We start from the raw sequence: 11,522 nt of genomic DNA on the forward strand, positions 1-11,522 counted from the left end.
AGAGTAGAACCCTAGAACTTCCAGGAATTGCAAGTATGCCCTACCCCAGCCTCAGGGGGTAGCACATGTCACACTTATAATTATGAGTGATTTCCTCGCATGATACTTGCAGACAATATTATGAAGATTGGGGTTTTTCCCTGCAACATGCTAAAAATTCCAGCTTTGGACCATCCTGACGTACACAGAAGAAAATCTAGGGCAAACTGCTCTGCTAATGCTCTGTGCAAATTTTTTGGATGTTGCCAATTTGAGGTAATTTTTTCATCATGCATGAGCAGCATATACCACTGCAAAAAAAAAAAATCATTGCTTATCTTTAATAGCATAATAGAGCTGCCATGTCAGCACTCCATAAAATTTTTGGGATCAAGAATTGCATATTTCACAACACCGGTGTATACAAATTGTAGATTTTTAATGCCCAGAATAAGTAGACAAAAGGAGCGGAATTGTTTGGTTATTTATTTTCTTTTTTCATGATGTACGGAAAGAAATGCTAATTGTTTGGTGGAGAGCTTTGACTCTGACTGATTAGTATATGGTTAAACTACTAGTCTGTGCTTTGGTGAGAAAGAAAAGGGTGAAGAAGAAGGAGGGTGGGTAGGGTGTTATCGACCTTGGGGTAGGTGGAGTCCGGCGTGGCCCCGTTCCAGAGTCAGGAACGAAGACAAGCGAATGTCTGTCGAAAAGTCAAAGTAGAGAGACATGACATTTTCACATTCTACAAAAACATCGCGAGAAGTAATCCATGTTCAGATTTTTCCTCTCTTTTTATATACGATTCCACATCATGGTTAAAGACCTGGGGGGCGTTTCATCAACGAGTTCGTCGGAGGTTTTCACCGACAAATTTGCTATCAGCCAATCAGACTTAAGGATTTTAGTAGCTTTTAACAGTTGTCAGTGTAAATCACTGACAAAAAGTTTAATGAAACGGTCCCCTGGGGTGTGTTTCATCAATGCTTGTCAGCGCCGACAACTGTCACCACTGACCAATTTCAGCAAAATCCTTGATTTTGATTGGCTGAGATGCTCTGGTCACTGACTGTTTCAAGTTGTCAGCGCCGACAAACGTTGATGAAACACCCCCCTGGTAGTGTGGGGATACCATGGAATCGGAAGGCTGGCCTGGCTTGGATATATTTGAGATATCCCCGTAACAAATCATCCACAACTTTATCACTGATCTTTATGTAAGTACACACACAGCTGAAGAATCTCAACTGAATTCAACCGTTACTGATAAGCGTTCATTTCGTTGGGTGGTAGAAGGCTGAATGGTACACCACATATTCTTTCTTCATGGATATGTACTGTATGTGGCCCTGAAAAGGTCCTACCCACCACCACGTTTCGGCAAGCATGTTCTTGCTCTTTTCGAGAGAAACGTCGAGAGTGGGTAGGCCCTTTTCAGGGCCACATACATACCCAAGAAAGAAATACGTGGCGCATCATTAAAGCCTTCTACTACCCAACGTTCTATCGCCACAAAAGCTTTCAAAGATTTCAAGCCTTCACTTCAAGGCACATCTTTGCTGTATGGTGCTTTTCGTGAGTTGTTTGTTTTGTTTCATGAACCCTTGTGGGCAGCGATTCGAATCGGCAACCAAAGAATCCCAATGCTACTGGGTCTGATCTTTCACTTGCTCATTTCACATCCGAGTTTTGATGAAACCTAGATACCTTTAATAAATTCTGTTTAATGGCTTGATTCACTCGATTCATTACAGTCAACTTGAACAGGATGTGGAATCGTATTTCAAGAAACTTGTCCTGCATTCCTTTATTCTTTTGTTTGCTGTTTCATGTTTTTACTTTCTTGTGTGACAAAACTCACCAAAACTTCTATACTGCTTTCTTTGCTTTTTCACTGCAAATGTTGAGAAAGCAAATGGTGCTCACATTTTGTTCTTTCAGCACAATATGATAATTATGCCCAATTTTTTTTTCCCATAACGGAATACAAATTTTGAACACTCAAGATAGATTCTGCTTACATCTTAATAATCAAGAGAAACGCATCATCAAACATGGGATTAATGCTCAAAGTTCAGGCTCCATCTCCATCGTGAATTACTATTAACTCATAAAATATAACTTTCTTCGAGACACCTATCGACGAAGAAACATGATCATGATGAACGTGATGCACTGTAACATTTTATCTGTAACCAGCATTTGGAGGGATGAATAGTTTGGATTCAATTTCTTTTCTTTTTTTTTCTTTTTAGATATACTTTCTGAGAGAAACTTGCTTACTACCCACAAGCAATTGCCATGTAGCTGACCTTATTTTGGTCTGTACTTCAGCTAGAATTTAAACTCTCAAGGTTCATACCTACACGGGTGATGGAAGTCAACGCATGTTACAGATGTTTTACGGCACAATACCACAATTATATGAAAACGCACGGACAAAAAAAAAAGAAGAGAAATTTACATAAAAAGTGGAAGAATCAGCCACTCTAAATGCAGTTGGAATTCAAACCAGTCGTGTCAAAGTATATGAAAAGATGTCCACTTTCGTTTCATTTCAAATTCTCAGCACTGTCACTTCCAAAACACAAACAAATGAGCTCTTCTTTGTTACTTGCAATTTGATGAGACACAAGTTATCTTTTACTCACAGACAATTTACAGTCTACTATATATTTGTGTAGAAAGGCTCCATGACAATTTCTAGGAGGCCTCACTATTAAATATCTCCTTTTGAAAAAACAAAAACAAAAACAAAAAAAAACTTTGCCTAAACAACATTTTATATTGTCTACCTCAAAGAGAAAAGTGGGGGGGGGGGGTTAAATTAGGCGAGGTTGTAGGTATACGCTCTCGCAAAATTACTATGAATCTTACGTGGGCCATCTTTAACTTTTCTCCTACTGTGTGAAAAAGAGGTAATTTGATGTGATTTTCATGTACGTGGATATCCTAACATCACTTACAGCTTGTAGTTCTGAGAAAGGCAAATATCTTGTTTTCAATAGACATAACAATAGAAGAGAAATATCTGCAAGAGCTCTGGAGCAGCTACTGTTGAGCAGTCCCATCACAAATTTCATGGAGAACATGGCCTTTGATGAGGGGACTATAACTAAATTCATCAGCTGGAAAAAAACGCCTACCACCTTCACTTTCTGTCAGAAGTTTGGCGTCGGATCAGATCTCTACCTTAAAATACTGGTTTGGGAGCTTTTGATATTGTATAATCCTCACAAGCGAGGTTAAAACAGGAAGGGGAAAAAACAGATAAAAAAGGAATTAAATGTCATTATTTCCTTTATCACAAGAAAATTTTGTCAGAATAGAGTATAGAGACTGAATAGAAGGGTAGATTTGATATGGATAAGGACATGCATACATCAACCAGTTTGCATGATGACGATGCTGCCCACAATTGTATCCAGGGCACGTTGGGAGCCATATAAAGGCAACATATGACAGTGTGAGACAAACTCATTCATGCATATCATACAACATCATAGAAACATTAAAGGTACACGGACCCGGGACTCAAGAGGGCGTTGTTGAATGATCATGGACATCTTCATTACTAACATCCACAAAGCTCTTTGAATTTCTATCACAGGAGATCATGTATTTATATGTAAGTTTCCTAATTAGTTAGCAAGCAAAACTTTGTTTTTGTAAGATTCGTATGTGGTAGGCGAAACCAGCCTGAAACACCAGCCAAATCAAAGAAACGAACTGAAATTGACATTATTTCAATAATTTTGGACATACAAAATATACAAAGTGGTTATATTCAGACATTCTGAACGTGGCAAATGATGCATTTTTTTCACAGTATCAGTCCATGCAACAGTGCCCTCTGGAATCCTAGGTCTCCTCTCCTTTAATAAGACTACACTGACAAGATGCTTTACAGGTGAAAAACTCAATCACAACAGTCAAAACAGTCAGACAAAGACATGCATGAATGAAATATTGAAAAATGTTTGTATTCAATGATAATAAGAACACATGCAACATTCGACACTTAACAAAACATAACAAACGTGTGTAACAGTCCTATATCTAGAATCTTAATTCAAAATCTTGTAGTAAACTTTGGGTCACTGACAACAATGATAGCATCAATAAAATTGCAACTCCACATGGGGAGGTCTATTGCGCAACGTCTCTACTCACTGGACAGCTGCTCGTCGTCGTCGTAGAGGGCGCTACTGGGCCGACTGTCCGTCCGTATGCTCTCCATGCTGGCCGTGAGGGTGTCCTCCTTTGACGTCATGGCGGCCGTGGTCACGGCCGCCTGGGCGACGGGCAGCCGGGAGGCCCCCGGAGGCAGGACATACTTGTCTTTGCGAGAGATCTTGGACGCCGACTTCTTGCCCCCTCGCAGGAATGTTTTCGTGGCAAATTTTCTGCAGGCGGTAACAGAATGGCTGGCGCGTTCACGTACAACTTAGATATACACATTGTACCTGCATTTGTACCATAAGTAATGGTCGACCATTCCATTGCAGGAGTGTAAACATAAAGCTGCCAATTGTTGCAGATCAAACGATATCTTAATATACAGTACAAGACCCCCCAAAAAAAAGATTAAAAATATTGGTTGGAAAATTATAAATTTTGACATTTTGAAATGAAATTTCTAAAAATACAAACAAATCATATTTTCCTCCTATACACACGTTTTCTTATTCTGATGAGAAAAATAAAACATACAGTGTACAAGTTGTAAATACGATTGAAACTTACCAGTTGGCAGCTCCATAAACAGCTAATATAAATGTCTGCAAATCTAACCTGTTAGCCCCACATTTTAATGACAGCAGAGTTACTATCTATCTTCAGAGAGAAACATTTTTGACAGCCCCCATAATACACTACAGTTAACGTGGATTGGGTTTCCATTCTCCAACATCTCCCCTCCCTCCATTGAAAAATACGAGTAGACAAATGCCCAGCTGGTACAAGCCTCACGCAACGTGTACATGCACAAAAGCACTGTCATGACATTGAGGCGACGCAACACTTGCTCCTGCGACAATTGCTTCGGTCTTAATTTCTCCAAGGACTTAGGGTTGGGGTTAAGTTTGTGGGTGGAATTTATACTTGGCTTAGCGTGAACATATTTCATGGGAGCAATTATCACGGGAGCATATGTAATGCAACTGACATACAGCCCTGTACGCTAGTCACCTCAAGGTGGCGCTCTTCTCCTTGTGCTTCATCTGCGTCGAGAGGGCCGGGGAGATGAGGGAGCGGGGGTAGGCGAACGTGTGGAAGATGGTCTGGGGGTAGCGCAGCTTGTTGCACGTCTTGCGGAACGTTTCCAGCCGCTCCAGGCTCACCTCCGCATCAAACACGATCTTCATGAGCTGCAAAGTTTGTTACAAAAGCGGAAAATGAATATAGAGAACATTCATTGGTTGGGGAAAGACATACTGTATAAGCTGTTATTTTCGCGAGGGTTTAATTTTCGCGAATTTCGCGAGTCACAGTTGGATCACGAATTTAACAACACGCGAAAATGTCTCCATGCGCTTTGATAATAGAGCATTAACATAAGCATCGGCATTGATTCGCGAAAAACAATATGTCGCGAAAATGTCTATGACCTCGTCATTTGTGAAAATATTTGCACGCGAAAATAACAGCATATATAGTAATTCAAGCTTCAACCAATCTTTACATGTGATTGTCTAGCTTTCCCACGCCAAATGACTATTTCACACCTTTGCAGCCTGTCTGATAATGTGTTGGGATTGCTTTGTGAAACTTGGCAAAACTTCATGATTTCATAACTTCCCTAATTATTATCCAGTTTCGATTTAATTTTTGCCACTGTGCTAGTAAAATGTTACTCTATCTTCTCAGAATTACCTAAAACTGGTCCGGAATAGACCAGTTCTGTAATGTATTCTGATTTTGTGCACATTTTATTCACAAAAGCTGCCCTTAACAACCACAAAGTTTGCCACAGGCTTGCCCTACCTAGCAACAACTAAGTGAATTCCTGCCTGCAGAACTTGATGGGAGGAAGCAGGTGCATGAAAATCTTAGTTACTAGGCTGTAGAAAGAGAAACATCCACACAATGTATTTAAGATCCCGTTCAATTTTGGGAACAGTGATTTTAGAAAAATTTCAAGATATGACATTTAATGCATATATGTGTAGATGTGTTGTACCACAAAACATCCTATCATATACAATTTTCACGATAAAGCCTAAAGTGTAAGGAGATATCTGTATTTTTCTCAATAAACCGTAACTGTAGACGGTTTAGTCTGGAAACATTTTTATTATAACTATTGTTCACACTTTGTATATTTAACAATACTTAACATTGATTTTACCAATTCAAATTTTTACAGTGGTTGTTTCTATCCCTAACTCACATTTTAAAACTATCTTAAAGCACTAACTCTGGGTTTTTGTTTCATCTGCAAATGGTAAATTATGCCTTTAAAGTTGTGATGAATTATACCCCATTTCACAGAGATTTTTTCTCATCGGTCACTTGTGGGAAGCAAAGGTTATCGCTTCCGGCCACCCATCAAAGTGTATCGGATCACAATCCAATGATTCTAACCTGTGTTGGTTGGCTATCGATTCAGTGTCAGACATGTTGGGCGGTGATCCGATGAGGCAAGATCATCCTATGAAGATCCACGCGCCACTCGTCTGACACTGACCTGATGGTCAACCAACACAAGTCCGATTCATCAGACTGCAATCCGATACACTTCGGTGGGTAGCCAGAAGCAACAAAATTTGCTTCTGATGAGTGACTGATGAGAAAAAAAAAATCCCTGTGGAATGGGGGTACAACAGAATCGGTCCATTGTTGTCCTTTCTAGGGCTTTCTTCCCCCTCCCCCCCCCCTTTTTTTTCAGAGACCAACCTGGAAGGTGTTCGACCGGAGCTGGATACCCTCCGAGAGGAACTGGTCCAGGTGGAAGAGGTTGCCGATGTTGGTGACGTTAATCTTCTTCTCCTTGGAGAGGGCTGAGACGGGGAAACTCCTCGTCACCACTTGCTCACAGGCTGGGGTTAAAAACATAACGACATGACAACAGCGACTACATCGAGCTTAACCATGTACTCAACATTGGGATGGATTCAGTTAATAACTACGATAATAAAGGACATTTATATTGCGAATCACAGAATGCAAATGGCAATTTGGGAATGCTTCATGCCGAGGAAAAGGCCATCAGCTCCAATTCAACAAAGTTTTATGCTATCAACATTTCTGGTGTTACAGTATCAGGTTGTTTAAGAAGGTCATTTAAATTCCATAACAGAAAGAAATTAGAGTAAAATTCAACATTTTCCAGTGGAAACTCATCGCACACATTTCCGACGTCTTCTATCATACCCTGCATGTCGATGGGAGTGCCCTTGAAGATGATGCGATAATTTGTGAGGAACACAGCGCCCTCTGCCGGCAGGAGGGTGGGGCCACCCATGACGCCCCCCTGGCCCTCCTCCCTGCCATCCAGAACCAGGTAACCACGGAGACCCTCCATCATCTTCTCCTCTCCTGGTAGCAAGTTGGGTTTCAGGATCTTGGGCTGAGATGGAGACAAAAGAGTTCAGGAAAAAGTCAGAAAAAAGAAAAGAAAGGCACAGTAAGTTTTAGTCTCATCATCATCATCATCATCATCACCACCACCACCATCACCTCAATCATCATCATCATTATCATCATCACCGTCATCCCTATCATACCACTTTTAATCCGGGTCTGTCCCCGACAACGATGGTGGCCGGATTTACCTCATGGCTCTCACAGCAACAGCTCTAACACCTTCACGCCATCTCTCCCAATTTGGGGCATCCTCCTCTCTTAAGCTGACCCTCCCAAGCTCTTCCTCCATAAGTTTGCCTCTTCCAAAATTTCTTCCAGTCAAATTCTGGAATTTTATTACCTGATATGACATCACTACAAGTAATATAACAATTCAATCTTCACAACATTAGTAACTGTATTGCATTACAACCAATCACCAACCAGTATTTACCCATGTATACAGACCATTTAATGTATTAAACTTATGTTGCCCTTAGTAACAGTGCTGTGGGATCCCAAATGTCATAGATGATCAACAAATTACCTTCTGTATGGGTGGTAACCTCTTGCTCTCCCTGTTGACACCATCCAGTGTCTCTATATGCATTGCAACCAGCCCTGGAAGAAATGGTCACCAGTCAAAAGAAATTGACACAAACTTCACTGAATGTATTTCACAACCAGTCTCTTATCTAAAGCTTATCAGCTGTTTTATTTTCTTCTATAAACTCCCATAAATAAGATAGAGGAATATATTGTACTATTCGATGTGTGTATAATTGCAAAATGAGCCCTCACATGAATGACAGGTTTTGACATATTAAATAATCATTTCCTGTTGATACAAACTACTATGTTCATTTTTCAATGATTCATTGCCATAGAAGTGGTTATTATTACCACTTTTATCACTTACCATGACATCCACAAGAGGAGTATTCATTATAACCATTTCTGTTCATTACAATTATCTGTATCACTACTAAGATCATGATACACTGTCATCATCTTCAATGCAGCACAGGATATTCTCACAAATGTGATATCTTGAACATTTTTTAAATCACTGCTCCCAAAGGTAACAGGACCTTTAATACAAATGTGTATCCATACACGCCTACCTGTATATTGATAAAATGATGTTCATACCATGACACACAAATTAATTTGCCAATATGCAGAAGGGTAGAGTATACAACTGTATGTATATGAATAAATAGATAAATGAAAAGACTTGTAAATAGATAAACAGACAGATAGATAGTAAATATTTGGATAGACAGATGGGTAGATTGAGTGCTATATACATTTTGTAGATGGATAGATAGATAGACAGATAGATAGATAGATAGATAGATACATGTAGATACATAGATAGATAGGCAGATAGAGGTAGATAAATGGATGCAAAAAGACTAATAAAGATATTAATAAATGCATAACGTGTATAAACACACAGACAAATCTCTACTTTAAATGAAGTTTATAAAGCACTGACCTGGTATAAGTCCGTGTAGGTTCTTGAGGTGATCGTGGGACACACCAGCCTCTGTACACACCTTGTCCACAAATCTTGAGATGAACTTGATGACCTTGTTGGGGACATCGCGCGGGTCCCCCTCTTCAAAGTTGCTGTCGGCATCATAGCTATCACTACCCCCGAGGCTGAAAAGTAGAGAGTCAATGGTCATCAGTAAATGTATCCAGGGGTACGTTTCATGAAAGTTTTGTGAGAGACTTTTTGCTCATAAGACACACTTATGGGAGACTTCATGAAATGGATTTTACTTATCCACATAGCTACATATTAGCGACTTTGGCCATTCTGAGATGTATGTGAAGACTTTTATGTGATGACTTCATGAATCGGACCCAAGGAAAATGAAATTGAATTGTATCATAATTTGTCATAATGTCGCTGAATGGGACTGACCACTTTACTTCTCCCAAGGACTCTGGGTAATGGGATAGAGTGCCTTGCATATGACCTGCAACTGCAGCTGTCATGGGGCTTGAACCACAAACCTCATGACTGGTCTCTGGTCTTAACTCCTCAACCATAACCGCTTCAACAGATAGATAAAGAAGTTCACTTGCAAGAATTTACCTAATTCTTCTTCTACTTGCTAACCCTTCCACACATTTGCCATGGTTCAGTTAGCTAGCAGATAAAAGAACATGACTTCAGAATGACGAAGTCCTGGTTTCATAGTTAAGAAAGTAGCGATATCACAGTGTCAAAAAAGTGCTTTGACCACTTCCTGCTATTTGATGTGGAAACGAAAAGAAAGAAGATATAATAACAAAATAATATAAATGTCAATAATAACAACAATGATAGTAATATAACCAGCAATAATGATGATAATGATAACTAAAACAAAACAACGACAACAATTATAATAATACCAATAATAATAAAAGTATTAGTATTAGTAATAATGATAATAATAATAATAATAATGATAATAATAATAATAAACAATAATAATAATGATAATGATAAAAATAATAATAATAATAATAACAATAATAATAACAATAATAATAATAATAATAATAATGATAATAACAATAATAATACTAGATAAATAAACAACTTATTAAAAAAAAAAGACAAACAGAGCCAAGAGTAAGATTAGCCCCCTCCTCACCTTCCCGTCATGTTGCTGCTTCCCCCGCTGTCCCCCTCCAGAGTGACGGAGTTCTTGAGCCCCCGGGAGGCGTCCAGCGGCACACGGAAGCACACCATGCGATTGGCGTAGTGCACCGCCTGGCTGTACACTATACTCTCCTCGTTCTTGATGAGCTCGTCGCGGGTGTCCAGGCTCATGCCGGGCCAGAGCCGCAGCTGCTCGGCGGCGATCTCCAGCGCGCTGCGCTCCACCCCGGCCTGGATCAGCCCGTTGGCCGACGATGACGACGCGGAGTTGGACGTGGACTGGGAGGTGTCGATGGCGCTGACCAGGGATTCGTTGACCGTCTGCATTCATTGAGACAGTGGAGAGAGTGAAGGCAAAAGAGAATGTGAGGTATGATGGACAAGTGTAGAATCATACAAACATAGCACGACAGAAACAGACATGGATAAAGTTAATGAGAAAACATGACATGAAAGCAAGAGAATATTAATCAGAGGGGTTAAATTCACACCTCAACCTTCACCCCTCTGATTAATACTCTCTTGCTTTTATTAAAGCCTTGTCCACCTTGGACTACTTAACATAACAATGTCAGAAATATGGAGCTTGGGTATCTGTTTCAAGTTCACCATGTCACTGCCGGCACCCAGGGACAGCCTGGTGGTAGTGTTGCTGCTTGGAAAGCAGTAAATGACAGGTCCAAGTGGCGTGGTTCCTTTTTTCCGACATGTTTGTTAAATCACAGATCAGCAGTTGCGATCTTACAATTTCATTTGCAGAGGGAGATAAACTGAAGAAAATTCTCACCTCAAAACATGACATCTTTGTAAAACAGTACAGTGACCCTGACCATGACTATTGACCATTTCCCCATTTCATCCTATAGAAATTATTATCTACATTATTGTACATATATTTCTACCCTTCATACCAAAACATATTATCACTGGACTTCGGTGAAATACACAAATTTGTACATGTAGCACATTCATGTCTCTCTCCCCAATATAGATGATGCCATTTACTGCAATATAACGGAGCCAGAGGTGTGATCCGCTTGATATGATTACATGGGACTACAAATTGTACATTACTGTTAAAAAGAGACCCATGGGTCTGGCTTTCGGCTGAGTAGCGCATTTCGCCTGCATGGAACATCCCCTGACGCAAACGATCTTAAAACTCTTGAGATTTGGGGATTGCTGCAGGTCCCTTTGACAGCACCCTCCCAATAATCTTTAAGCTCACGAGAGCCAATTGGCTCAGGCAAACGAAAAAAGAACAGCTTACGAAAGAATGCATTTAAAGGGATCGTACAGTTTTGGTTGAGAC

At 40.0% G+C, this 11,522-nt stretch overlaps 1 protein-coding gene across 1 annotated transcript in view; it reads right to left on the bottom strand.

Moving 5' to 3' along the window:
• LOC139744416 (myotubularin-related protein 13-like) overlaps nt 1-11,522 on the bottom strand; it is a 163,391-nt gene that overhangs the window by 43,203 nt on the left and 108,666 nt on the right. Inside the window, 9 exon segments of the mRNA XM_071654854.1 lie at nt 620-682; nt 4,153-4,385; nt 5,170-5,348; nt 6,877-7,019; nt 7,354-7,549; nt 8,093-8,166; nt 9,047-9,213; nt 10,203-10,489; nt 11,347-11,372. Coding sequence (XP_071510955.1) covers nt 620-682; nt 4,153-4,385; nt 5,170-5,348; nt 6,877-7,019; nt 7,354-7,549; nt 8,093-8,166; nt 9,047-9,213; nt 10,203-10,489; nt 11,347-11,372 — 1,368 coding nt within the window.

This window comes from Diadema antillarum, unplaced genomic scaffold (assembly GCF_040938485.1).
Source record: "Diadema antillarum isolate AM-2024a unplaced genomic scaffold, OU_Dant_1.0 seq00001171_RagTag, whole genome shotgun sequence".
Taxonomy (NCBI): Eukaryota; Metazoa; Echinodermata; class Echinoidea; order Diadematoida; family Diadematidae; genus Diadema; species Diadema antillarum.